Source organism: Poecile atricapillus, chromosome 14, assembly GCF_030490865.1.
Source record: "Poecile atricapillus isolate bPoeAtr1 chromosome 14, bPoeAtr1.hap1, whole genome shotgun sequence".
In the NCBI taxonomy this organism is placed as follows: Eukaryota; Metazoa; Chordata; class Aves; order Passeriformes; family Paridae; genus Poecile; species Poecile atricapillus.
The window spans coordinates 3,704,270-3,729,174 of NC_081262.1; the positions used below are offsets into that span (position 1 = coordinate 3,704,270).

At 50.8% G+C, this 24,905-nt stretch overlaps 1 protein-coding gene across 7 annotated transcripts in view; it reads left to right on the forward strand.

The window, feature by feature from the left end:
• Positions 1 to 230: 230 nt before the first annotated feature.
• The window catches only part of RHBDF1 (rhomboid 5 homolog 1), a 35,673-nt gene continuing 10,998 nt past the window's right edge, over positions 231 to 24,905 (forward strand). Inside the window, exons 1-6 of one of the 7 annotated variants that reach the window (XM_058849254.1) lie at positions 1,697 to 1,835; positions 4,508 to 4,621; positions 15,932 to 16,076; positions 17,946 to 18,079; positions 20,155 to 20,259; positions 23,065 to 23,278. In XM_058849254.1, coding sequence (XP_058705237.1) covers positions 15,954 to 16,076; positions 17,946 to 18,079; positions 20,155 to 20,259; positions 23,065 to 23,278 — 576 coding nt within the window. In that variant the 5' untranslated portion in view covers positions 1,697 to 1,835; positions 4,508 to 4,621; positions 15,932 to 15,953. Of the gene's footprint in view, positions 286 to 1,576; positions 1,836 to 2,189; positions 2,210 to 4,507; positions 4,622 to 10,878; positions 11,025 to 15,931; positions 16,077 to 17,945; positions 18,080 to 20,154; positions 20,260 to 23,064; positions 23,279 to 24,905 lie in introns of those variants that run through there. The other 6 variants (XM_058849252.1, XM_058849253.1, XM_058849259.1 and 3 more) reach the window with 6 other exon arrangements.

Genomic DNA, 24,905 nt, shown 5'->3' on the forward strand with positions numbered 1-24,905 from the left:
TTAAACATAACAAGCATCAGGAAAGAGATCTCCTTCAGCTGGTCCTCAGAGACCACATTTCAAATAGAAGTATTCCCTGAAGAGGGAGAAAACAAACAAGGTTTTTGGGCTAGATGACCTGCTCCAGGCCAGGAATAGTGGGTGGTCAACATTGAACTGCTGCCATTCACCATCTCGTGCTTGAGCAGTCAGAACCTGGCCTTAAGTCACCTTATTCCATCTATTTTAGGCTAGGAGGACTCAGTGCACCGAAGGAGAACCACCCTGGCTGGTGATGGCAGCAAGGTAGGCGTATTCTTTACCAACAGGGTAGATTTTATCCAGCTCTGCAGATTCCTGCAGCTTGGCTAAAAGAATCCAGAGTCTGGGAGCTGGGCAGGAAAGCACTGGGGAACAAGAATTTGTGGGATGGGGTTAGCAGCGGTGCCTGCAAGTGTTCTACAGGAGCAAGAAGTCACGTTTCAGTGACAGAGCTTTTGTTGCAAATTGCACATACTATTGGCAGGAGGCAAAGAACGAGCAGGGGTGGGTCAGATTCCTACTCCAGCTCCAGAGCGTTCCTCCCGGGAGATGCTGAAGGGCCCTGCATTACTCGATGCTTCTTTTCCTTGTTTATGTGGTAGAAACATCTGAAAATAATTTGTGCCTGCTAAGCTTTGCGGACAGTCAGGGTTCTGCGTGCGATTTGGTCTCCACCTCAGCCAGGACTAGCTGGGGCTGCTCTGTGTTTGCTCATTAGCTAACGAGACATGATATGGTTAGCAGGGCTCTCTGGGGGCTGCCTTCAATGCGTGGCCGCCGTGGGCACGCGCAGCGCTGGGTGCGGTACCGATGAGCTCAGCTCGTCTGGATCACGCAGGTCGGCGGGGAAGATGCAGTAAGATGGGAAAGGAACATCATTCCCCCAGTTATTACTAACATTGAAAGCATCTGGAGCTGTGGGTTGAGGACCCGCTCAAGAGGGATGTGCAGCCTGCGGGCCTCGCTGGAGCTCCAGCAAAGCTCTGCGTGAGCAATGCGTGCTGACTGATGCTCCTTGGAGGATGGATGGAGAAATCCTCCGCAGCAATCCCAGGACAAAGGCGAGGATGGCTGAGCAATCGAGGTGGGAGGATGCCCTCCAGAAGGGTAAAATGTTTAAACGGGGAGGAAAGAAAGAGCTTAGAGGAGGGATGATACGCTGACCACATGGCTGGAAAAGGAGGTGTGAAAACTTGATGGGAAACACAGCCTTAAGTGTAGGGGAATGCGGCGGGGAGAAAGTAAAGTACAGTGAAACAGCGAGAAAGAGCGAGGGGAGAGGGGTCCCCGTCACCCCCAGTGTGCGGGAGGCTTAGTGGGGAAGGCTCCCGTGGCTCGGCAGCTCAGCGGTGCCCAGCCAAGGGCACTCCCGGCACGGGAATCGCGGCGGCTCCCGCAGCGTTGCCAGCAGCCGCGGGGCCGATGCTAACGGGAGCCGGCGGGGCTAAAGGGCGCTGCCCACCGCCGAGGCAGCGGGGAAGGCGGGGGCTGCGGGGGCCGCGGGCGGGCCGGTGGCTTCCGCCCGGCGCGGCGCATTCCTACCCCGTGAGTCAGGGCGGCGCGGCGGGATGCGGCGTCCCGCGGCCCCGGGCGCTGGCAGCTCCCCGCCGGGACTCTCAGCGCCGAGCTCCGCTCGGCTCCCGGCTCCCATTTGCATGCCGAGGCTGTGAATGGCGTGCCCGCCCGGCCGGCCCCTGGCACGGGGGAGGAGTCTCCGCGCCCTCCGCGGGCCGAGCTCGGCGGCGCCGGTCCCTTAAGCCGCACTGGGGGGGCGGCTGGAGCCGAGCGGCCGCTGCGCTTCGCCCGCCTGCACGGTGAGTGCGGGGCCGGGGGAACCAGGGGGGGCTGGCCGGGAGGGGCATCCCGCCGGGGCCGCTCCCTGCCCGGCTGAGGTACCGGGACCGCGCCGCTCTGCCGGGCAGGAGCGGCCTCGGCCGCCCGCGGGGGAAGAGCGTCGCCGGAGGCAGGTGCCGCCCCCGACCCCCGTGTTTGGATGCTGGGAGCTTGGCGAGCTCAGGGCTTTCGGCTGTAGGTGGAGGTGCGCGTTCACGGCTTGTTTCAGCCCATCCGAGTCCAGCCCATCTCCGCGCTTTCCCACCCGTCCCTCCCCTGATGCTGGCACCCGCGCTTTTGGCAGCGACTTTGGGAGATGATCTGGTGGAAAATATATGGTTCTTTACGTGTAAAGGTTAGTTTTCCTGCCGGATCGGGTCCCTGAACTGAGTTCTCACACCGTGCACTGCTGGCACGAAGCGAGGGGATCACGGCAGCCTGACGCGAGCAAAACCAAAGCTTTTTCAGGATTGCACCCGCAGTGCCAAGTCCTTTTGGACTCCTCAGTGAGCAACCCCATCCTGCCACACACATCCCCGCAGTGCCAAAGTGCCCCACGTGGATATTTTGCGCTGTGTTTTTCTCCAGTGTAACTCAGGAGAGGTGGGTGGCAGCACAGATGAGTTTTGTCCGGTGCACGACTCGGTTCTGTGGCTGCTGCTTCTCTTGCAGGTTGGCTTCGTGGCGGGGTGCACGGAGCTGGTCAGGGATGTCTCCAAGCCGGGTCTTGGAGCAAGCAGGAAGTTGTTTCCTTTCTTCCTGTTTTTGTCCCCATGCCTGCTAATTTCCTCTGGGAAGAAAAGTGCATTCTGCAGTAAAGGGAAAAAATAGTCACACGTAACGGGAAGGGACAAGGCAGCAAAGCTTCTGAATGAGGCATGGGACAAGGAAGGAGCGCACAGCAAGGACAAATAGCTGCCTATGGGCTGTGGCCACGGGGATAAAAACGGCCCACTTGGGACAAGCTGGCGAGCAGACCCTTGGCAGAATTGCATTTCCACTCCAGTGTATGGACGGATGTTGCTCCTCAGCTCTTTCCCCTCAGCGGTGCAGGTTTGCTGGAGGAGGTGATGACTTGTGTTAGAGTGGTTCATATAGTTGGAAGAAAGAGGTGAACTTTAGATACTTCCTTTAAGCTTTGATTGTTAAATGGACTTTATGAAAGGGCTTGTCTGCCTTTCTTTTTAACCCTCAGTTGTTCTAATAACAGCTATCATCCCTCCCTCCTTCTGCATCCCTCATGTCCTTAAATCCTCATGGCTGCCCCTGCTCAGCCCAGGTCTCCCCTGTCTGTGTGCAGGCTCTTGGGGAGCCTGTGCCATTTCTGAGCTGGGATACTGCCAGGCTTCCAGGAGGTGCTGTGCATTTGGAACAGGTTCCCAGCTTTGTCCTGGTCTCTGTGCTCATTGCTCCTGAGTCCCAAGGAAGGCAGCAGCTCTGGCATGTGGACGTGTGTCCGTGCTGTTCCTGCTTCTGTGCGTTCCCATGAAAGGAGGCTGATGCTGTGCAGCGTAAAAGCAACTCCCACAAAACTAGTTCTGCTCTGGGACTTCCCATGACAGGCCTTTTTTTTTTTTTTTTTTTAAGCAATCCACTTGCAAGAGATCTGCCTACAAACTGGCTTTTCAGGTTCTGGGGAAAGCCATGGGCTGGCCCTGGTCTCAGGAATGTCTTGCTCTGTGCTGGGTAGGCTTCAGCCAGCAGGATGAGCTTTGAATGTGGAGAGTGCTGCTGGCCTGCAGAGCACAGCAGACACCTCTTCCATCAAGCTTGTCTTCTCTGTGTCCTGGTACTGAGACTGTGTGGCCCTGATGTGTCACCTCAGGCAGGAATTATGTCCCTCAGAGAGGGCCAGCACCTCGTCACTGGGCTTGGCAGACAGCGCGTTTCACTTTCGTGGCAGGGACTGCAACCAGGCTGCAGCTGTGCGAGGTCGCCAGGCAGGAATAGGAATTCCTTTTGGGGTCATCAGTCCTGTTCCTCTGGAATCCAGCCCCGGAAAGTAGCCAGCAAGTCCCAACATGTTCCCTTGAAAGAGGCAGGGTCTGCTGAGTGTGGCATGATAGGACAGTTTATTCTGGGCACAGAGCCCTCATGCTCAGATATAATTAGTAAAGGTTTGATTCTCTTCAGTGTGTTGGATCCCTCTGCAGTGCAAACACAGCCTGGTTAGTGCTGAAGGCCTGAGCTGGGCAACATGACCAGGATTACTGGCTTCTTTTCCTCTTCCATTCCGTGTATCCAGCAAAAAGTTGAGCAGAGCATGTGTTGTGTGAGCCCCGTGGTGCTGGGGATGTGCCTGCCAGGCAGGACTGGCTGTGAGCTGAAGATTCTGACATTTCTTTATCTGTTACTCTACAGCTTTTATCCAGCAGACCAGTCTTTTGATAAGATTCTTCCCTTGTGGTTGCTGCCTTTCTTCCATAGCTATCTCTGGAGGCTTTGGCACCCTGTGGAGACCATGTGCCTTTCTCAGAGGTTCCAGCATTAATTGTGACCTGACTTGACACTTCTGTTAATTGCTGTTCCTGCAGCCACCAGCCTGTTGCCTCTATATGACCTATTTCAGTAGAAATACTTGAAACTCAAGGATGGATTCCTTCCTTAACATTTTCCCTGAGCTCAGATGTGGATTAGTTTCCTTTCTTTTCAGCTGAAGAGGTGCTGGACTTCAAGTTTGACATTTATCATCATCTAGTTGGAAAGAAAGGGACGTGAACTGTGTAGATCTCACACTGTTGCTGTGAGGTTGCCTCCCAGCTGCTGGGTATGTACATGTTGGAGTTTTAAGGAACCCACGGAATGCATGTGCTGCCTGCCTGCTCAAGGAGCTGTGTTGCATCCTCTCTGCTGTGTGACAATATCTCAGTGTGTGCTGTGGGTGCTGCAGCTTGAATTTCCTGGGATTTGTGTCTGGGTTGTGGGTAAAACATCCTGGTAGGATGGAGATGGTTTCTTTCTTCAGAGCAGGGGAAGCCCTGATGTCCAGGGTTCTGTAGGTAGTTCTCTCCCTGGTGTAAGGCTTTTTTTTAGCTTTGTGGTTGATTGTTTTGTTTTGCTTTCTCTTTGTTTGTTTATTTTTTGCCTTGTTCAGAACTAGTGGACCTGAATGGGCATCAGGTTGGTTACTCTAGTAGTGCTCAAGAACTCCCCTCTGAGCGAATGGCATGTAAAAGGGACAGTCTTAGTCCTGCAGCTCTTAGTCCCAAGAGATTAGGCAGGCAACAGGCAGGATTTAACCTTGGAAGGAAATGGATCTGTTTGGCAGCATTTCCCATGGTCATGCTGGCAGCTCTGTTTCCATGTCCTCGAAGAACCCCAGGCTAATTTGGTGTGTGCTGTGTGCTCAGACCATCCAGGCCTGCTTGCAGCGAGTCGTGGAGACCCTCCCTGCAGTGCACCCTGAGGTGGGCAGGGCTTGCCTGCCAACCTCTCTGTTTTCACAGAATGTCTCTTCCTCTGAGAAGTGAAGTTTCCACAGGGAGAAATGGAAATTGTGTCTGTGCTGAGATTGCCTATTGTCATATCCTTGTTAGCTGAACTTCAGGGATTTCTGACTGTTTGCTCCTTTTTTTGGTCTTACTCATCTTGCTGCTGCCCAGGAGCAGCTTCAGATCACCCCTCTCACTCTTGTTTCAGTCCGTGCTGCTGTAGAAATGAGGAAGTTTTATTTTTATTTTTTTTCAGTTTGTTTTGAGATGATGACGCAAAGAGCAAATTAGCAACTGAGTTTTTGACCAAATCATTCAAACTGTGGTCAAATTCTTTTGAGTAACAGCGTCTGTTTCCCACTGGGTGAAGACAGAGAGCTTATTCTTCACATTTACCTTAGCTGTCAAATCTCTTAAAGCTGTAAGAGTGCATGTTTTGTTGCTTGTGTGCTCTGATTGCTGCACAGACAGCAAATGTCAGATTGACATAGGGTTTGTTTTTGCTGTAATTTCCTTTGAATGCACTCTTCAACCATCTAGGTAAACAATTTATTTAAAATATAATTACAGCTCCTTTTTGCCTACCAAAGAAATGTTGGAACTGTGATGATACAGACCCAAGCAGCGGATATGTTCTTAAATTCTGGGGCCTTCAGCAACAAACAGACCTTGCCTTAGTAATCAGAGCATCTCTAAAGCACAATGTTTATTAAAGGAAATGTAATTTCTTCTCAGAGAAGTCTGAGGTATCATTGCACAATACTTCCCTGGCACGGTAGAGCCTTCCCAGAGGGAGAAGAGATAGCAAGCCATGCCTGATCTTGCCTTTTCTGGAAAGCTTACCTTTGCCACCTCCTCCCCTTCCTGTTTCCACTCTGCTCAGAGCCAGCCCCTTGCTCTGCTGGTCAGCAGCGATCCCTGCTTTGAAGGTTTTCTTTCCTTTAAAAAGGAACAATCCCTATGAGGTCATCCTGAAACTGCACAGGATGCTGCATTTACAGTCCTTCAGGTCTGGCATTTACTTGGCTTTGGCTCAGTGAAAGTTAGAACTGATTTTAAAATCTGGGGGGCTCAGACAGCTGGGTTGACAAATGCAGCTTCTGTATTTTGGGAATCACTGCCCTGTAGCAAACACCACATGGGAGGTTTGTTACTCTTTTGCTTAAATTCAAGGCCTTAAAGTGAACTGTAGAAAACTCTTGAGTTGTTCTGCCAAAAGGTGTGAGTGTACCTTCCTTTTCCCTGGCTGTTTTGGGACTATCATTTCAGGGAGAACAGTGAGCAAGAATATGCTGTTCACTCAGACTGAAGAAGTGTGGTTCACTTAGAATTTTAATATATTTTTTGCTAAACCAAACTAGAATGATGATTACTTCTATTTGCATTATGAATGAGTTGTTGCACTGGGCACACAGTGAATGTGCAGAGGTGTGCACACACCTGCAGAGCAAGGCAAGCTTTTCCTGCAGCTGTTTCCAGTTGGAAACAGCAGGAGTTGGTGTGTGCCTGGCTATCAAGCACGAGCCAGGGGAGATATCAGAGCACCAGTGGCTCTCCTGTGTCCTTGGCTACATCAGCTAATAGTGAGGAACAGCAGCTCCAGCCAAACCAGCTCTGCTCTGAATTCTTGGCTGTTTAACTGGTCCTTTGAAGGATCTCCCCTGGGCCTTGGCTGCTGTGGGCATTTTTTAGTCTCTCACTTGAACCCAGGTGAGCGGAACTGTGGTGGTGCTGGAGAAAGCAGGTGTGTGATGGGGAGTGAGGATGCTCTGAGTTTCAAAGGAACACACCAAGAAAGCTGTTCTGAATGGCTCTGTGGCTTCCATCCTTCCTGAATATAAAGTCTGAATTCTGGTGGCTCCAGTGTTTGTTATTGTTATTTCCTCTAAGATTTTTTTAGGTTGCTATTCAGTGTGGTTTTATGTAACTTTCCATAGGAAATGTTGTCATTTGTGGCAGTTTTGATCTCTTTTGCCATTGAAACGTTTTTATTTAGCACAGCAAACAGTGATTCTTAGCTGCTTTCAGTACCCAGAATCTTTGCTGTAGAGGATGAGTAGCTTTTGGTCTAACATAATTTTTGGTTTGGCCTATCGTGATCTTTTTAGGCGAGGTTGCTTTTCCATCAGTTGTTCATTGATATTGTATTTTCTAAATGAACAATGTTGTAATCACTAAGACACATTACTTTATGAAGAAAATTGCTCTTGAGCTGGGTGCAGGGGCAGCAGCTGTTCCAAAATCAACCAGAGCCACTGTTTACTTCTGTCCTGAGTGTCATCCCAGTGCTCTGCTCCCAGCTTGCCTTGTGTCCTGAACCCTTACAGTACTTGTGATGAATGTGAGAGCTGGTAGAAAAAACTCCAAAATGCAGAATTTCAGTGAAGATAATACCTTTTCTGGGTTTGTTTTTTGCTTCCTAATATGGGGTCATGGCTGCACTGGCAAATGTATTTTTGTGACTCTCACCTTGCTCTATAATTGAGGCAGTTACTGTGCCCATGATACTTGGGGGCCAGCCAGAACTTAACTGAGCATCTGTTTTACTAGTGATGGTACCAGTGATGGAAATAAATCTGGAACAGGGTCCTCTGAAGTCCTGTTGAATTGTTTAAATGAGTTAAATGTGCACTGAAACAGTGTTTGGTCACTCTTTTCTGAAGAAGGTGCAGACCCATGCAGAGCACTGAGACAACTGTGCTTTGTGTCTGCTGGGGACCCTGAGCAAAGGGCTCTGCTGGCTCAGCCCAGGCACCACGGAGCCAGCAGGCAGCTGTGGTTACCTTCAACCAGGGTGCAGGAACAAGGCTTGCACAGCTGATCCTTCCTCTGGTGACTGGTAATGGATCTCTTGGTGGAAACAGCTCCTTTGGAGGACCAGGCAGTGCTGACTCTGCTGGCTTCCCAAGGAATGGCAATGCTGCCACAGAAGAGCTTGGTGTGCCATCACTGGAACTGTTGGCAGGTATCTCATCATGCTGTGCCCTGATGCAGCTTGTGACAGGCTGTGACCAGGCTTTTAGGATGTGGCTGCTGGAAATGTGGCTATTGGATGTGGTGGCAAAGCCGCAGGGTGTGTTCACAGAAAAACATAAACAGGATGAAGGTGCCAAAGTGCTCCAGAAGGTTTCCACTGCCCCTCCTCATTGTTGGATGGTTTATGTGCAGGCTGATGCCCTTGCTGGTATCTCAGGAGGTTGTAGAAGGCTCTGAGCTGGATTTGCTCTGGAAGGTGGAGTTGGAGATCACTCATTGCTGGGCCCTGTGTGTGTTGGCTGGTGCTGCAGACCCACCGGTCTCATCTGGACCACATGTGCTGAGGAGGTGGGAGAGGCTCCTCTGCCCAGCCTGCTCTGCTTGGCTCCCTTCCACCTATTCCTTGTGGGTGCTCCAGGCCATGGGTGAGCAGGGGAAGCTCCTCCCTTGGGAGCCCCTCTGTGAGGCTTGGCTGTCAGCTCTGGAGAAATCTGTGGATGGTTTGGATGTTTTCCCATCTAATGACCCCACCAAAAACTTCACTCTGCCTCTGGTGACACAGTAATGTTTTATTCCTGTTGCACTCAACACCTGCACTGAGGGTGCTTCTCAGAAGATTATTTAGAGATGCTGAACCCACCACATCCCTGGGATAATTGTTGACTTCCCACAGTGCTACAAATCAGAGTTTTTGGCCATGTTTTCAACAATCACATCAAACTGTACTGCCTTGAGAAGCAGTCCAGTCATCTGGCTCCAGCTGCTCTGTTTGTTCCTGCTTCTTCCCCTTTCCTTCTGCAGGCACAAGTGTTTGTGGAGCCATGTGGGAAGGAGCTGGGGCTGGAATGAGCCATTTTCTCTGCTGAGCTCATGTGGGTTGGTTCCCAGTGTGGATCACCCAACAGCTGTGGGGATGCTGGTGCCAACAGGAGGAGGAGGGCAGCACACAGGGCTGGGTCACTGCTTCTTCTGTTGGCTTGCATCTCTTTCAAGTGTCTGAGACATCTTTTTTGCTTGAATTTTGAGCATTGGTTTCTGAGTTCTTGCTACTATTTTGCCCTTTGTCTGCTGCAACAAAAGGTCCTTGAAGATCAGCCTGTTGTTTGTGAGTGTTTGCATGTTGCAGTTGGGGGTCATCTTTTAACCTGTATTTGAAGGAGTTCAGCTACAGATCTGGGGACTAACAGAAACCAGAAGAGGTTTTGAAGCTTCCTGTTTTTCTTCTCTCGTATATGAGGGTATCACACCTTCAGGTCCCAGGTGAAGCTGCTTTGAAAGCTTTTAATGCTGGTGTCCAAATAGGAAGTAATTTTTTTTTAAAATTTCCATCTTGACCTTCATATTTTTCTGAAAATCAAGAAATTCAGTTGCTCAAAGGGATATCAGGTCTCTTTTCTTGATCATGGAATTGGCTCATGTACATCCAGACTTCATTGGCAGATGTTTCCATTACCTGTACTTAAAGCCCTCTGTTTCTGTATGCAGCTGAACCTTTTCCAAGTTCAGTGGGTCCCAGCTGAAACTTTGCCCTCCTGCTGAGCCTCTACAAGGCTTTGCATGAAATACCAACCTGATGCAGCTTCCCATTTCCTGTCTAGGGGTCTGCCTGGCCTCTTCCAAGCCAGTTTTGATTGGTGTTTCTCAGCTAATTCAATTAAGTGGTTCATGGTGAGATCCCCAGTGGGGATGGAGTAGGACAATTTCACCCAGGCAAGGGACAACAGCTGGGGCCTGTATTTGATGTCTCACCTGTCATCATGCTGAGCCATCACTGAATAGGCTGGTCCTACCCTCTCTCTCTCTGGGTTGAGCAGGGCTTATCTGAAATTGTCTGAGCCTCTTTAGGATGCCAGATCAACAGGAAATAATTTACTGGGGTTAGTTTGTGCTGGTAAAACACCTTGTAGTGGCTCAGTGGAGTAAGGCAAGCTGCTCCCTGGGCAGCAGCATAGCTGGCAGATGGGTTTGGTTGCAAGCAGAAGCCTGAGCCCTGAGGAGCTGTTGCTGTGTGATTTGGTGCTGCAGCATCAGCCTGTACCAGCACTTGGGCAGAGAGCAGCGAGAGGGACCGTGGGGTGTGTGTGGGAACAGCAGTGCTGGCAGCTCCCTGCGGGGCAGGGCTCAAAGGGCAGTGTGTCTGCACAGATCTCTGCCAGCCTTGTGCTCAGAGCTGCCTGGACTGCTCAGACCCAGCTTCTGCTGTGGCAGCCTGCAGGTCTGCAAAGCCTTGCAGCATTTCCCAGCTCAGCAGCCAGTGTTGGGAAAGCAGGAGAGCGCCCTGGGCAGTGCTGATGGCCTTGTTTGGTTTCTCAGGTGTTTTCTTAGGGTGTGCAGTGGCGGTGGTCTCAGCCAAAGCTTGGGTGTTGCTGTGCCCTTAGCAGCTTTCCCGAGAGTGCAGGGCCACAGGCCTGTCCCACCTTCCCTGTCCCTGCCTGCCCCCAGCTCCTCCATCTGGCCTGTTTCAAAGGGCTGGCTCACGCCTGGTGTTTGGGATATTGTTTGTAGCTCGCTGGGTCTGATCCATGCTGGATGGTTTTATTGGCAGCCACAAGACTGAAACCCAAGTGCTCCTCTTCTCCTTGGACTTCCTGCCTTTTCCCTGCTGTGCCAGCAGCGATCCTCCTGGAGAGGGAGGCACAGCCAGGAGCTGTCTGCTCTGGCTCGTCCTGTCTGGAGAACACTTTGAGGACCCCGGTTCCTTTGCTGTGTCCACCTGGGTTCCTGTGCCTCAGCCAGAATAGCTGCGTGCACAGACCCCTTCAGGTACAAGGGGCTTGCCTGGGACTTGGTGTAGCAGGCAGTGTGAATACAATTGTTGCAGTGATGGGGTTTGAAAAGTGGAGGAAAACAGCTGGAGGCTGAGCACAGAACGTGGTGATCGGATTGCAGTGGAATAACCCCAGTGTCTGTTACCTCCTGAGGGTGTCTGTAGAAACATGCACACACTACTGGAGAGGAGCAGTGGTGTTGGAAAGAGTAGATGCTGTTTGTTTGTGTGGTAGTGTCGAATTAAGTTGGGGTTTTGTTTTGTTTTGGTTTTTGTTCGGAATGTTTCTTGGGGGAAAAAAAAGACAGCTTTATTTTAAGTGGGAATGCTGGTAAAGTGGAGATTTTGGAAGAAAAGAAATCGACATGGGAATAGCTTCAGTTGTCTGTTTAAATGGAAAGATGGTCTTTCTTTGAAATGACAGTGTGAGCTTCTAAATGTATTTAGGATGCCTGTCAGTTTTAGGAACGTGCTCAGGCTTCTGGACAAAGCTTCTCCTTTGCTCTTTGGGTCAGTAGATTTCACTAAGCGGCTTTGCTTGATCATGTGCCAACTTTGGTATTTAATGTGCTCTCCCCTTTCTTAGCCTGACCCACAGCACAGTGGATTTGCCTTTCATTCTGGTTCTGTGACCTTGCTCTGGCACAGATCTTTTGAAGATGAGTTTCCCAGATTATCTGGTATTGATACATTTTTTCTTTCGTTTGTTTATTTTAATTGAAATGGACATTATTAATAATTTTTATGCTGCTACCAGCTGATCAGTTAGAAGAAGCTAGATTTGCAAATACCCCTCATTTAGCCTTGTGTTTGCATATTCCTGAGCTTTGTGCTGCTGGTGGAACAGAGTCCAAACTCAGCGAGTACAGGCAAGAGGTCTGAAACAGCCCCTGAACGAGGGCTGAGCTTCTGGATGTGGGTGTGGGAAGAGAGGGTGGTAGGAAGAGCATGGAAGAGATCTGTAGAGTCAGGACTTGCATGGAGAAGGATAGGGAAAAGCTGATCATTCTTCTATTCCAAGAACTACAGAGCAGCAAGTGAACCCAGCAGGTTTGCAGGCGAGCTGGAGCAGGCTTGTCACACAGCATGTGCTTCAGCTCTGGAGCCTTGTCATGTGCAGTTAGGAATATTAGAAGTTTGCTTGGATTAAAAAATTATCTGGATAAATTCTGGAATAATAACCTTTGGATGGATATAGAGATGTATACAGAACTGTTACATGCAAAGACATTTCTGCACAAGAAGCCTGTGAGTTACTCATAGCACGTGCCACGGCTCTGTCCTGGGAGATAGGACTGTCAAGTGATCCTGTGCTCCTACCCTGTGCCAGGCATCCTCAGCTGGAAATGGGATAGTGGCTTTAGAGGGACCCTGAGCCTGACCTTGCATGGCTGTGCTCTGTGTGTTCCCATCCTGCTGCTGTTGGTGGCCTCTTGACAGTACTGAGAAGTTGGAATTCATGGTTTGGGACCATTCAAACAAAATATGTATCAATGCAGTCAACTTTGAAACAAAGCCCACTGGCCTGATGAAATACATAAACACTGGACCCTGAAACATTGACCCCTAAAAGTAACCAAGGGGTCAGTGTAAAACTCAGCAAATGCTTTCACTGCAGTGTTGAGACAGAAATTAGCAGCACTTGGAGTGAGGGCCAGGTGTGATACGGGGTGTTCCTGCTGTGCAGAGGCTGTTGGAGCGTGTTGCTGTACAGCTGTGCACACAGCTATGCACTGATGCTCATCTGGTCTATTTATCCATATATTCAGCTGAATCCATGTTCAGGCTCCCCGTTAACCCCCTGGAGACCTGTCTCTCATGACCATACCCCAGGCCTTTTTGTGCCTGACCTGTGCTGTGGCTGATTATTCATACAGAATTCACAGTGCTTGCCCTGGCAGAGCCTGATCCAGTCGTAGGTGTTTGCAGGGTTTATTTTTGGCCACTCCAAATGCACACAGGGAGTTGGGAATGCTGAACAGCTCTGCCTTCACTACACTCTTTTATTGGGAAGTGAACCTGTTAGTGAGTCAAGAAGGTTGAATTGGTACAGGGATTTGCTCCTATGTCCTCTGTTTACAGCCACCCTGGATACTCCTCATCTGGGGATTAAATACTGAATGCATTTAGACAATTATTATATATGCATTTTTATGCTTTGCTACTTAAATAACTCTTTAACTGCTGAAGTGGAGAGAAAGCAGAGCAATCCATTGCTCTGTCAGAATGTGAATTTGATCCTGAGATCTTCACCTTACCTAAAGTACAAAGTTGAGCCAACTTTGGGGGTAATTGTAAGGCCACAGGCTTGACCTCTGTGTGTGCCCCGACCTCTTTGGCAGGTGTGTACACCCTGCAGATCCCATGTGCAATCTGCAAGGGTGGCAAGGAAGCAAGTCAAGATACATGGACATCACTGTCTGTGGCAATTTAGGAGGGGAAACTCAAACCAGATTTAATCGGAAGTCTTTCACAGGGTTTCACGTTGTTGCAGCAACTTTCGGGCAATACAGGCGTGATTCATCCTCTGCCTTCCTGACTTGGCCTCACTGATTGATAAAGCTGCAAATCTTACATGTTTGTATTCTTTACACCAGAGCTCCTGCTCACAAAGGCAGCTCTGTAGGTAGACAGGAAGGATGTTGAGAGATGTTGGCTCAGTGGTGAGATGCTGAAAAAACCAGAGTTGCTACTTCAGAGGCTCTGAATTTGCCCTTGAAGGCACAGGAAGGAGGCTCTTGAGTAGTGTGAAATAGATTGTGTTTGGTTGTGCCAGGGTGATGGCTCTGTCTCTCTTGGCTGATCTCTGATTAGGGCACCTCGAGGAGATGTTTGTGATCCTCAGGGGTAAATGCTGAAGCTGGAGTATTTCAGGTATGAGAAATCTGCTTTGCTTTCTGAACTCACCACGAAGACAAATTTGCAAGACCTTTTCCAGTAAATCATGTCTCACAGCAAGTTTACTCATACCAAGCACAGGCAGGAGTTTCCCTAATACTCTCACTGTTCTTATCTTATAGGAAGTCAGAACAGTTGTATTTAGCCACCCCTGCAGCTTGGCGGGGAGGGAAGGAAGGGTTTGTGTCCCTCTCGTGCAGAGCGCTACATCTGTGCAACAGGACTGTGCTGCATGTATGGAGGGCATGTCTGTACAGGCTAGATCATGAATTCCCAGACTTTTGGGGGCCTGTGGTATTTGCTGAAACCCAACCTTCATCCACCTACAACCGAGTCCTCCCTTTCTGTCGTTCCGGCTCAGCTCAGCACAGCGCTCCTGGCAGCCGGCCCAGCTCGCGCGACTGAACCAGCAGCTGGCCTTCAGCTCCTTTTAGATGAGATTCTCTTCTAACCCAGTCCAGATCATCCCCCACTCCCATTTGTTGACCTATTTCCCCCCCACCTGCCCCCCTGCCGTGTATCTTTTGCAGTGGTGTGTGCAGTTCCCTTTCCAGAGCAGCTGTGGGAATGTGGTGGGAATGCCCTGTGAGGCAGCGCACGTTTCGGAGAACCAGTGCCTAATTTAGGTTGGGAGGTACCCGTGCAGGTTGACTGGCTCAGCCACTGCGAGGCTGGGATAATTCAGGCAGCTCAGGGCCTTGTTTAGTTGTGTGCCAAGTGTCTCTGAGGGTGGAGATCCCTCTGCCTCTGGTCCTGGCCTAGGACTTGGCCTCTCTCAAGGAGGAATCCTTGTGTTAAACTCACTCTGCATTTAAAATAAATGGGCTGTGTTAACACTGTAAGAGCACTAAGTTTTAATTCCAACAGAGTTTTTCTCCTACTCCCTGTCAAAGCATGTGTGCCTGCTGATTTAACTGGTTGCTTATTCCATCTGTTCACTGTGGTGAAGAGGCTGAGGCACTTGATTATTTTTGTCCCCTATGGCTAAGGGCCGTAGGCCAGGCTAGGGCCATGCAAGGAGAGAGCTGGGAGGGAATGGAATTTGTTGTCCCATTCTGCACACATGCTTCCCACTGTTCACTTGAAGTCGTGTGTGTGATAGGAGAGGAAGAAATACAAACTTGTAGCGTAATTTAGGTTGGAAAGTACCTGTGGAGGTATCTGAGCTTATCTGCCTCCAGTGAAATCTGTTTTCTGAATTGTTTCTCTGAGCATGCACAGTGAAGTGGGTCCTCTGCCAGCCTGAAAGACTCCTGTGGTCCCAAACAGGAGGGCAAAACTGCAGCAGAGTGGGCAGGATGACAGCGAGTCACTCTGCTCACTGTGGTGTTTTGATTACACAGTGGTTTTTATTTAAATACCATGTCATTATTATTTATGTATGAAAACCACTCTTAGTTCAGGATTAGTGCCAGTTCTCTAATGTTCATGCTATACTGGTATTGCTCTGTGCACTGTGTTGTGTTTTTAGAAAGTCACTACATTTAAAAGTGATTAGGAACAGCGATGAGAAGTGGCCACTTGTTAATTGCTAAGTGGTAGGTGGGTTGGAAAGCATGGTGTTTGGATTTGGGTGGGCAAAAAAGGGTGTCTGTGAGTCACAATCTGGTTTTTGAGGGAGGTCAGTGGCTTTTGATACTGCAGTTACTTAGCTGGTTGGTCTGGATCCAGATCTCATTAAGATTTAATTCATGGCTTGTTCTTAAGGAATCTGGATCTCACAGTAGTCTCAGCAAAAATCTTAGTGGGGGCCGACTCAAACTTGTGACTGCAGTCTCTGTATCTGGCTCCAGGTTCTGTGTCCTCGGAGTGCCAGGTGCTGAATGACCAGTGTGGGCACAAGCTGTGGCCCTGAGCCCTCATGGGGCACTTTGGGAATTCTTCCCACTTGGGCTTTGGGGCCCATCAGCCCCAGCTGGAAGGAGAAGTCTCTGCTCACCCTGCCAGCATGGGCTGTGAGGGATGAGCCAGGCTCCCTCCTGACTCTGGTGTCTCCCTGTGCTAGGCCTGAGGAGCAGCGTGGGACGATGTCGGAGGCGCGACACGACAGCACCAGCAGTTTACAGCGGAAGAAGCCACCATGGTTAAAACTGGACATCCCGGTGCCGGCGCCCGTGCCCGTGCCAGAAGAGCCCATCCAGCCTGTGCAGGTACAGGGGCTGGCGAGGAGGGAGGGTCTGAGGAGCTGGGGAGGGATGAGCTGGCAGCATCCCTGTGCCTGGGGTTCCCATCAGTCCTAGCTGAGGGAAAGGCAGCGTGTGATGGCGGGTCATGAGGCCACATAAGAAGGGGCAGAGCCTTTGAGTAAATTTATGAGCAGTAATTAACTCCCCTTGAAGGGGATGTGGGAGGGATGAGGGTGGGTGGCTGATGTGCTCACATCAGTGGACGTGACTGTTTGGACGTGGGCATTGTGAAAAGTGTCTTGGCTGGGATATTAGAGTGAGGTATTCAAACAAGCATTTCTTAAGGGGATTAGAGGGCTGAAGGTCTCCCAGACAAGCACGAGGGCCTGGAAGTGCTGGAGCTTGTGCTGAAATGAGCAGGGTATGAATTTGACTTATGAATAGCCAAGATAATGACAGACTTTCATCAGTAACAGCAAAGCAGTTACTGGCAACACAGAGCTGTTAGCAGCATGAAGAACATAAGAGAACCATGTGGGATGAGAAATACATATCATTGAGGAGTGCTGAAGTAGAGATGAGGTGATAGGTTAATAGGAGCTGTGCAAAGCGTGAGAGTAAAACATCCTTATTGGTGCTGGGAATAGGAAGAGTATCAGGAATACCTGCTACAGGGTATTGAAAACTGCTGTAGGGGTGAGACCTGGGTATGAATGCTGGCTGCTTGTGTGGTCTTGTTGCAGGAACAGACGCTTTGTGCACTGAAGGCAGAGCCAGAGGGTTCTTGCTGCCCAGCTCCATGGGCGTGTGCAGGGCCTGGGCTCAGTCACTTATGTGAAAAAAGTTTAGTCATTAGAGAAATGGAGAGTTATCCAGCTTCCCTGGAGTGGGCTGAGGACAAGCTTGTCTTAAGAGGGAACTTCTAATGGACTTGGAACCGCAAGAACTGTCCTCTTCAGCATTCTGTGATCCAGGGAGTCAAATGCACTTCACTTACGTGACAGCTCCTGGCAGATAAATCTTGGTTCTGGCCTTCCCTTGGAAGGAAAGAGTTTGGGGGTCAGTCTGGAGATTAGAAGTGGAGTTCAGGATTTTACCAGCGCAGGTTGAAACCTTCTGAATCAATTATTTAAGGCTTTGATGGATCTTCCCTTATCTGGAATCTCTAAATCCAGCTGGGCATGTGGAGAGACACTCTGTGCCTGATGGAAGCTGCTGGAGTTGATGTTCTCTGGGGTCTCAGGCTGTCAGAATAAGTGCATTGTGTGCTCCTCTGACTTACAGCCTGAGTATCTGTGCACTGCTTTTACATAAAATATACCAAAACTGTTAATGTAAGTGGAAATCATTAGCTTTCTGGGCTAGAGAGGCTGAAGTAGTCTTGAGGCAGAGATGGTGTCTGACCAGAGGATCGATCAGAGCTTCACTTGCCAGAGGGGCAGTCTGCTCAGCCTGCCCTGTACAAATGGGAGATGGTGTCTCTGCTGAGCTGATAAAGATGTAATCCAGAACAGCCCTGGGGAGCTGGTTGTATGAGCTGAGAACAGCCTGGTGACCTTTCACCTTGTGTCACATTTGGTAGGTGACATTTAGCCAAGACATACCAGTGTGCCCAGGCAATCAGGTTACGAACAAAGCCTTTCCCAGCCTGCTTAGGCTGCAGCAGGCATCAACTACAGACACACCCACAGCTCTCACAGGCTTTTAGAGCAGGTCCAGAGCCACTTAAGAAGCAAATCCCACTGACTGTGCTTCTCTTGACCTTGTGGAGTGGTCTAGGTGAGTGTGATCTGGGTAGACAGGAGGATGTGTTGCAGGAGCTCATGCAGTACACGTGGAATCGCTAACATCCTCACTCCCAGAACTCTGACTCCCTCCTGCTTCCCTCGGCAGCCGACGCGGCGCCAGGCGTTCCTGCGGAGCGTGAGCATGCCGGCCGACAACAGCCGCGTGCCGTCACTGCCCCACGACCCCGCCAGGAGACCGGTGCTACAGCGACAGACCTCAATCACCCAGACCATCAAGAGGTGAGGCACGGAGCTCCTGGAGCCCGCTGCAGTGCATTCTGCCATCCTGGAGCCGTGGATCCGTGATTCTCTGCTCATCCTGTCGCAGCAGGGTTGGGTTGACTCCCTCATTACCTCGTGAGGCTGTGGAAGGGTGGCTGCAGCTTGGCCCCAATACAGAAGCCCAGTGGTGCTGTGTAGTCTGTCTGTAGTATGTGAGAATAAAGTCCTGGGAGGAGGATGCTGGTGACCAGGACAATGAATGGTGTTTGCTGCTTACAGACAGATTTTGGCTGCCCCCATGCCCCACGGGGGGGCTGTAGCAGGATGTGTCAGGCCCTGATGTGTAGCTGTGCCTTAGATGGGGTGTGCTGGGTGTGCTTGGTGCAGTGTCTGGGAGCTGATGGTTGCTGGGGGAAGGCAGATGCCCACTGGAGCAGTGCAGGGCTCTCAGCAGCTTGACTCCTAGCACAGGCTCATTGGCAGGTCCTTGAGATGGCTCCAAGGGGTGGTGGAGAGCAGGGAGAGGCTGCTCTGGTCCTGTGTCCCACTCGAGTCTCTTGAGACACGACCACACAGAGCTGGATGCTCATCCCTCACCATGGCAAAGGCTTATCCCAGTTTGCCTGGAGGGAGTGGCTCTCCCAGCTTCTCTCCTGAGATGACTTGATTCCATCTCTGGCAGCATGTCAGGCCTGCCTGGATCCCAGGAGCATCCCTGGAGCTCCATGGGTCAGGGGTACTTTCAGCCAGCCAGGCTTCGCCCACTCACAAAGAAGCAGCTTTCCAGCTCTGGGAGATCTCCCACACACTGTTTTCCTTTGCCTCAGACGTTCCTCAGCTGCCTTGGTGGTGAAGCTCTCCTGCATCAGCCCACTCTGATCCTGCTTCTTGTGAGGTTGGGAGGGCTGAGCCCGTGAAGCAGCCTCTGCTCTTTTCAGGGCATTGGGCAGCCTCTGGGCCTGCTGAGGCTATCCTTGTACACCTACACTGTCTCTTCACTTGCCTCCTTCCCCTTGACATGTTCCTTGCCAGAACAGTTAGGCAAGAGCACGTCAAGGATGAGGGGATGTCCTGGGGAGGTGCTATGGAAGCCCTGACAAGAAGCATGAGGTAGAAGGGCCAGTCCTCATAACATGCAGTTTGTATGTCAGGGAGTGAGGAACTGTGAACTGCTTTGGTGCTGGTGTGACAAATTTACTTTGGGAAGGACTTTACAAGGAGCTGAAGTGCAGGAGATGCACGCATTACACAACACTAGCAATGAAAGCATGAAATGAGTGGATCAGAAACAAGGCCAGGGAACTGGAGAGTACCAAGGCCTACACCCCTGTTTTCCATTTAGCAGAGTTAGGGATGCAGTGGAGAATGCAGACCATACATCCCTAAATTGTGTCTTGGGATTTGTTCTGTGATTCCAGGAAGGCTGACTGCCAAGTTTTCTGCTTAGCACAGCCCTCAGAATGCACAGAATGTGAAACTGCAGCAGGACTCCATACCATCTTCCCTGGAGGAGACAGATCAAGTGTGAACATAAAGTCAAGCCTGTGTAGTCCAGAACAAGGCATATGGGAGTGATTCATATGAAAGCATCTGACACCATTTCCAGTCTCCCAGGGTGTCTGAGATGTCCATGCAAGGCAGCAGATGTGGCACAGATAGACCTGTGCACTAGGCAAGATCCTGTCAGGGCACCAGTCACCTGTCCCTAAGCAGATCATATCTCGCCCTGCTGACACCTCCATGGTTTCACATTGGTGTCCAAAGCTGTGGAATCTGTAGCTGAGTGTCTGGGCTGAAGAAGGCAGGTCTTAGAGGGGGAGCTGAGGGGGATGGCAGTACTCCTGGTCCCGTCAAGAGCAATGTGAGACACACGTCACAGGTGCACCAAGAGGATTCAGCAGCCTCCTGGGTTCAAAGATGCTGCTGTGTGGCTTGAGCTTGGTTGTTTCTCTTAGGTCGTGCTCTCAGCTGGAGGCCACTGTCACATGCAGTGGGGCACAACTGCTGCCCGTGGGGCTATGGAAGGAGGTGCAGTGGCTGCTCCTCTCCACGGCCCTGGAGGTTCCTTCCCCTCAGCTCTCTTTTCTTTGCAGCAGGCAGGTTCGGTTTCAGAGGAGTCAGACCCTGCCCGCTCGTGGGCACCGGGGGGGCAGGAGCTCCCTGAGAAAGCGGCAGTCCCTGCCCCGATCGTTTTTCAGGTACTGGTAGCACCGAGTGTGAAACCCACCCCTGCATGTGTGTGCCAGGGCTGTTGTGAACTGCACAGAGTCTGGCTGTTGCTGAGATCACATTGCCTTCCCAGGACTGTCCAAGAGGCCTACAGACAGGCAGAGTGAGAAAGTTCATGTGTGCCTCTAACAAAAAACAATTGTCACTCCTACTAAATGCGTAGGCAGCTGTCAATAAGTAGCATGGACTAACAAGCTGTCCACCCGCCAGCCTCACTCCCTCCTGCCTTTCCTAACAAGCTGTCAACCTCCTGGTGTTCACCATGGCTGGAATAATATCTCCCCAGGGCAGCCTTAGCCCAGCCTGCCTTTGCTGGCAGCAGTGCAGCATATGTTGGCCCCAAAGCCTTCTTGGGGCAGGAGGGGAAGGAGAGGAAGCAGCAGCAAACAGACACTGTTGTGTTGGTCCAGAGGGGCTCAGAGCTGCTGAATGGAATACAGCATCCACTCTTTCCCTGTTGACATCATGGCTTTTTCTAATGCAAATGTGAATGTCTTCTTTTTGAGGTGGAGGTCTTTGTTTACTTAGCACCAAGGAGATGAGCCACTCCAGGATTCCAGGGCACAATGGCCAATCACCCCAAATCTGGAGCATAGGAAACTCTTAAACCTGGCAGACAGTGTGACTTTGTGACATGCTGGGACTGGACCTAGTGCCCTGTATTCCTGTCCTGCCATCCTCACTGCTGCCCTTGGCCAGCTGCCACTCTGGCACTGTGACTGCCTTTGGGGCTGTTTGTGTTTGGCCTTGGGCTTTCGGGGCTGCTTGGCCGCTCTTCATGACAGAAGAGTGACAGCAGGCTCTGATGTTGGTTGTTACAGTGCCCTGGGGACTCTGTAGGATGTGATGGAGTTCCCCAGCTGAGCAGAGACATTCAGCATCTTCCCAGGGTGCTCCAGATGCCCTAAAGTCTTTAGTGGACTATTTTGGCTGTGGTCAGGGAGTGGGACAGCTCTTCACCCCAGCCCTGGCCCAGCAGTGGTCTCTGGCAGTTCCAGAGTGTTCCTCACAGTGCCAACAGCTGTGGTGGTGCTTGTCCTTCCAGACTGGTGGCAGCACAGTTTTGGAGAGCTCTGAGGCTGCTGGTGGTGCCATTCCTCAGCAGGCTCATAGGGGCCCAAATGACCCTCAGCCCCTCTCCCTTTGAGGCCCTGTGTACGGGCTTGTCACCCAAGGTCACCTTGCCATTGAGGTGCTGGTTACAGCGGTGTGTGGGGAGCCCTCTGAGCTGGCAGGCTCTTCTGTGGTGTGTGTTGTGCCAGAGCAGATGGCAACTTGACCTCTGTGCTATGGGCTTGGTGAGTCTGTCAGGGCAGGGGCTGGCCCTGGGCCTTTCCTCTGGATGGAGAGGAAGATTGATTCAAGGAGATGTGTGTCTGTGGGAGCAGAGAGATGCCCCAAGGTTTTCACAGAGCCCATCTCCAAAGGCTGGCACGTTGACTTGCTGGTGGCATTTGGGTCAGTGAGGTCAGGTGAATTCCAGCAATGGCCCACATGACCTCTGAAGGGTCTGTCCTGTATCACTGGGAGAACTGGGAGGGCTGAGGGAAATGCGTGGTGGTTGCATATGGAAGGTTTTAGCCAGCAAGGCCATGGATTTCAAACACACCTTTTGACATGGTGGCAGAGCACCTTCACCTGTTGGTTGATGGGGTTTTTGCTTGAAATGGTGCAAAACCACAGGGCTAGTTTCCTGTCTCCAGCAGACTGTCTCGGTTCCCCTGTGTGACCTAATTCTAGATTTATCCCAGCCTTTACTCCAGTGTGTATTTTAATGCTCCCTCTGTGATCTGTGAGATCTTGCTTCTCAGCAGCTGGAGATCCTGCCCCTGAGCAGGGGGGCTGAGGCCAGGGGTTTGGGTTTGGCTTGGAAAGACTTTAAGGTTTCAACACCTGGGTCAGTCAGCTGTAGGCTGAGACAGCTTGTCATCTCCTGAGGATGGATTTGCCATGGTGGGAAATGCTTGGCAGGGCTGCCGTGACCCCTGTAAGTTTAGGGTACCAGCTGTCCTGCAGGATTTGAAATAGGCTTTTAGTCTGACTTATCCTGATCCCTCCCTGCCTTCCTTGGGATTTTGCTTCTGATCCACTGCTCTTCTGTGGCAGCAGCCACTTGGCAGCAAACCTGCCTTGTGGCTCCAGCCTTGTGCTCCTGCTTCTGCAGCCAGCAGCTTAGAACTGTGTGTCTGCCTTTGCAGAGACCAGAACTGCAGCAAGCTTTGCTGTTAATGCTACCCTTGAGGAGGTTAAAAATCCTGCAGTGTGAGATGGAGAAGTTAGGGAGATTCTGGGAGTGTGGAGGGGAGGCTGGGAGAGAAGAGTGATTTCTGGTGGCTTTTGGGAGAAGTTACAGAGCTGTGAAACAGTACAGTCTCACAACGGAGACCTAGAGCTGGCCTGAAGATGGTAAGTGTTTGCAATAGATGGTTTCTGAAGTAAAAAAATGCCTTTCAGAAAATTACTTTCTGAATTTCTGTACCATTTCCTTTATTTTTAGAAAAACTCAGAACAAACTGTCCTTTACCCACAATGAACATCTCCTGTCATTTTTCTTCTGTCTTAAGAGAGAGAATGCTGTTGATGGTCAAACATTTCTGGCCAGCATCTGTCAGGTTGCTAAAACCAGCTGAGCACAAGCTGCAAGATGCTCCTGGGAAAGAGTTCTATCTTTGAATTGGGGCGGGCTGGAAGTGACCACCAGGGCTTTGTCTTTTCACGTGCACAGTCCAAGCAAACATCCTTCTTCTTAGCACTTGTCTGCTGGCATCTTTCAGAGGCACGGCAGACTGGTTTGGGGTGAGCAAAGACAGCGATGCCACTCAGAAATGGCAGAGGAAGAGCCTCCGCCACTGCAGCCTGCGCTACGGGAAGCTCAAGCCTCAGGTCATCCGGGAGATGGACTTGCCCAGTCAGGACAATATTTCTCTGACAAGCACAGAGACCCCTCCTCCCCTCTACGTGGGACCCTGCCAGCTGGGCATGCAGAAGGTGGGTAAGCTGGGACAGAGGCAAGGCCATCGCTGAGTTCCCTGCTCGGTGTCTTCAGCACACTGGCAGCTGTGACCTGTCTGTGGGCTGAGCTCTGCCTCCACATGTCTGGGCTCTGTGCTCAGACACTTCTCACGTCCCAGGTATGGTTTGGCAGCTCTCTCTCTCTCGCTCTCTCTCTCTCTCTCCAGCAGCCTCTCTCCGGTCTCCTTGGCTGAGATCCCTCAGCTGTGCTGGTGGCCTGGAGCCCTGCTTGTCATGCTGTGACTGTGGTGATCAGGGCTGTGCAGGTGTCCAGGAGCTCTCAGCTCAGCCTTTCTGCTGCCATTTTGCAAGGACAGAATTGTGTTGTAGCCTGAGTAGCCCCTATGTTGGACCCAAATGTACAGTAGCAGGGCTGGAATCACTGGGGACATTTGTCCTGCCCCAAGCAGAATGCAGGCTTGTGGCACAGCTGCTGTCCCCAGAGAAACCTGGTTATGTTTTAGGACTTGGAGAAGTGTCTCTTGCATCAGTGGTGCTACAGCTCTGCTCATGGGTCCTCAGAAGTGGTTTTGAGTGCCTGCAAAAGGCACCTGGGTCTGGTGCTACCTCCTGCTCGTTTCCTTTAAGTGTGACCCAAGAGGGCAGGGCCCAGAGCACATCCAGTGACCAGAACTAACCACAATATCCAGCCCTTCCCACTGCTCCACTCAGTGACAGTAATTGGTGTGGTTGATGACTGTGCTTTGGTGAGCACCACTGGGTGGGTGGGAAAACAATTCCTTCCAAAGCAGGTCAGTCTGTGACCTGCAACCTTGTGGCATCACTAAAGCAGAGGAGAATGTAGTGCATTTTTCAATCACATTTCACCTTGTCCTCTTTTCTGTTGAATGTCTTACATCTAATCTTTGGTGACAGGAGACTTAGAAATATTGCTGAGCTCTTTGTGGGCTACATTAAATCAGAACATGGTGTCAGTAGGTGTGAGCTCATTAAGCTTTGTGTTGAGTGTGCAACTGTGGATTAAAAAACTCGTAAAACCTTGGGATAAAGCATAGAGGTCTTATGGAAACCACAGCTGTGATGATGTAAGGACAGAGGCAAGGTTTGTAGCTGAAGGCAATATTTTCATTACGTTGATTTGTATGTTTGGAGTAAGTGAGAGTGCTGGCCTGAGGAGTCCCAAGGAAGAGCTTGCAGCTCCTGGAAGCTTGCCTGCTTTATCCAGCTGTTAAACTTAATTAATGGAAACAGATGTAAATATACAGTAAAGTTTCAACAGGATAACAGGAAACTGCTTAAGTCCTGGGCTGTCCAGTATCAGGAAGGAAACTAGCTGAAGAAAGAACATTTCTGTTTTCAGGGATTTCTCAGACTCCTATTTAGACAGCACATGCTCTGACTGTTGAGCTCATTGGCATGGCAGACAATGAAATCAAGAGCTTAGGAAGGGCTGGAGGAGGTTTGGAGTGAGGTACTGGAACAGATTGGTTGACAATAGTCAATACTAATAAAGGAGAAAAAAACCCAATAGGCTCTTCCTTATCTCCCTATTGTAGAATTGCTTGTTGGTCCCTCCAGCCTGGTTCTTGGTCAATCCCAGGAGCGAGGCCCCGGCTGTGGTCTCAGGAGAGGGGAGGCTTTG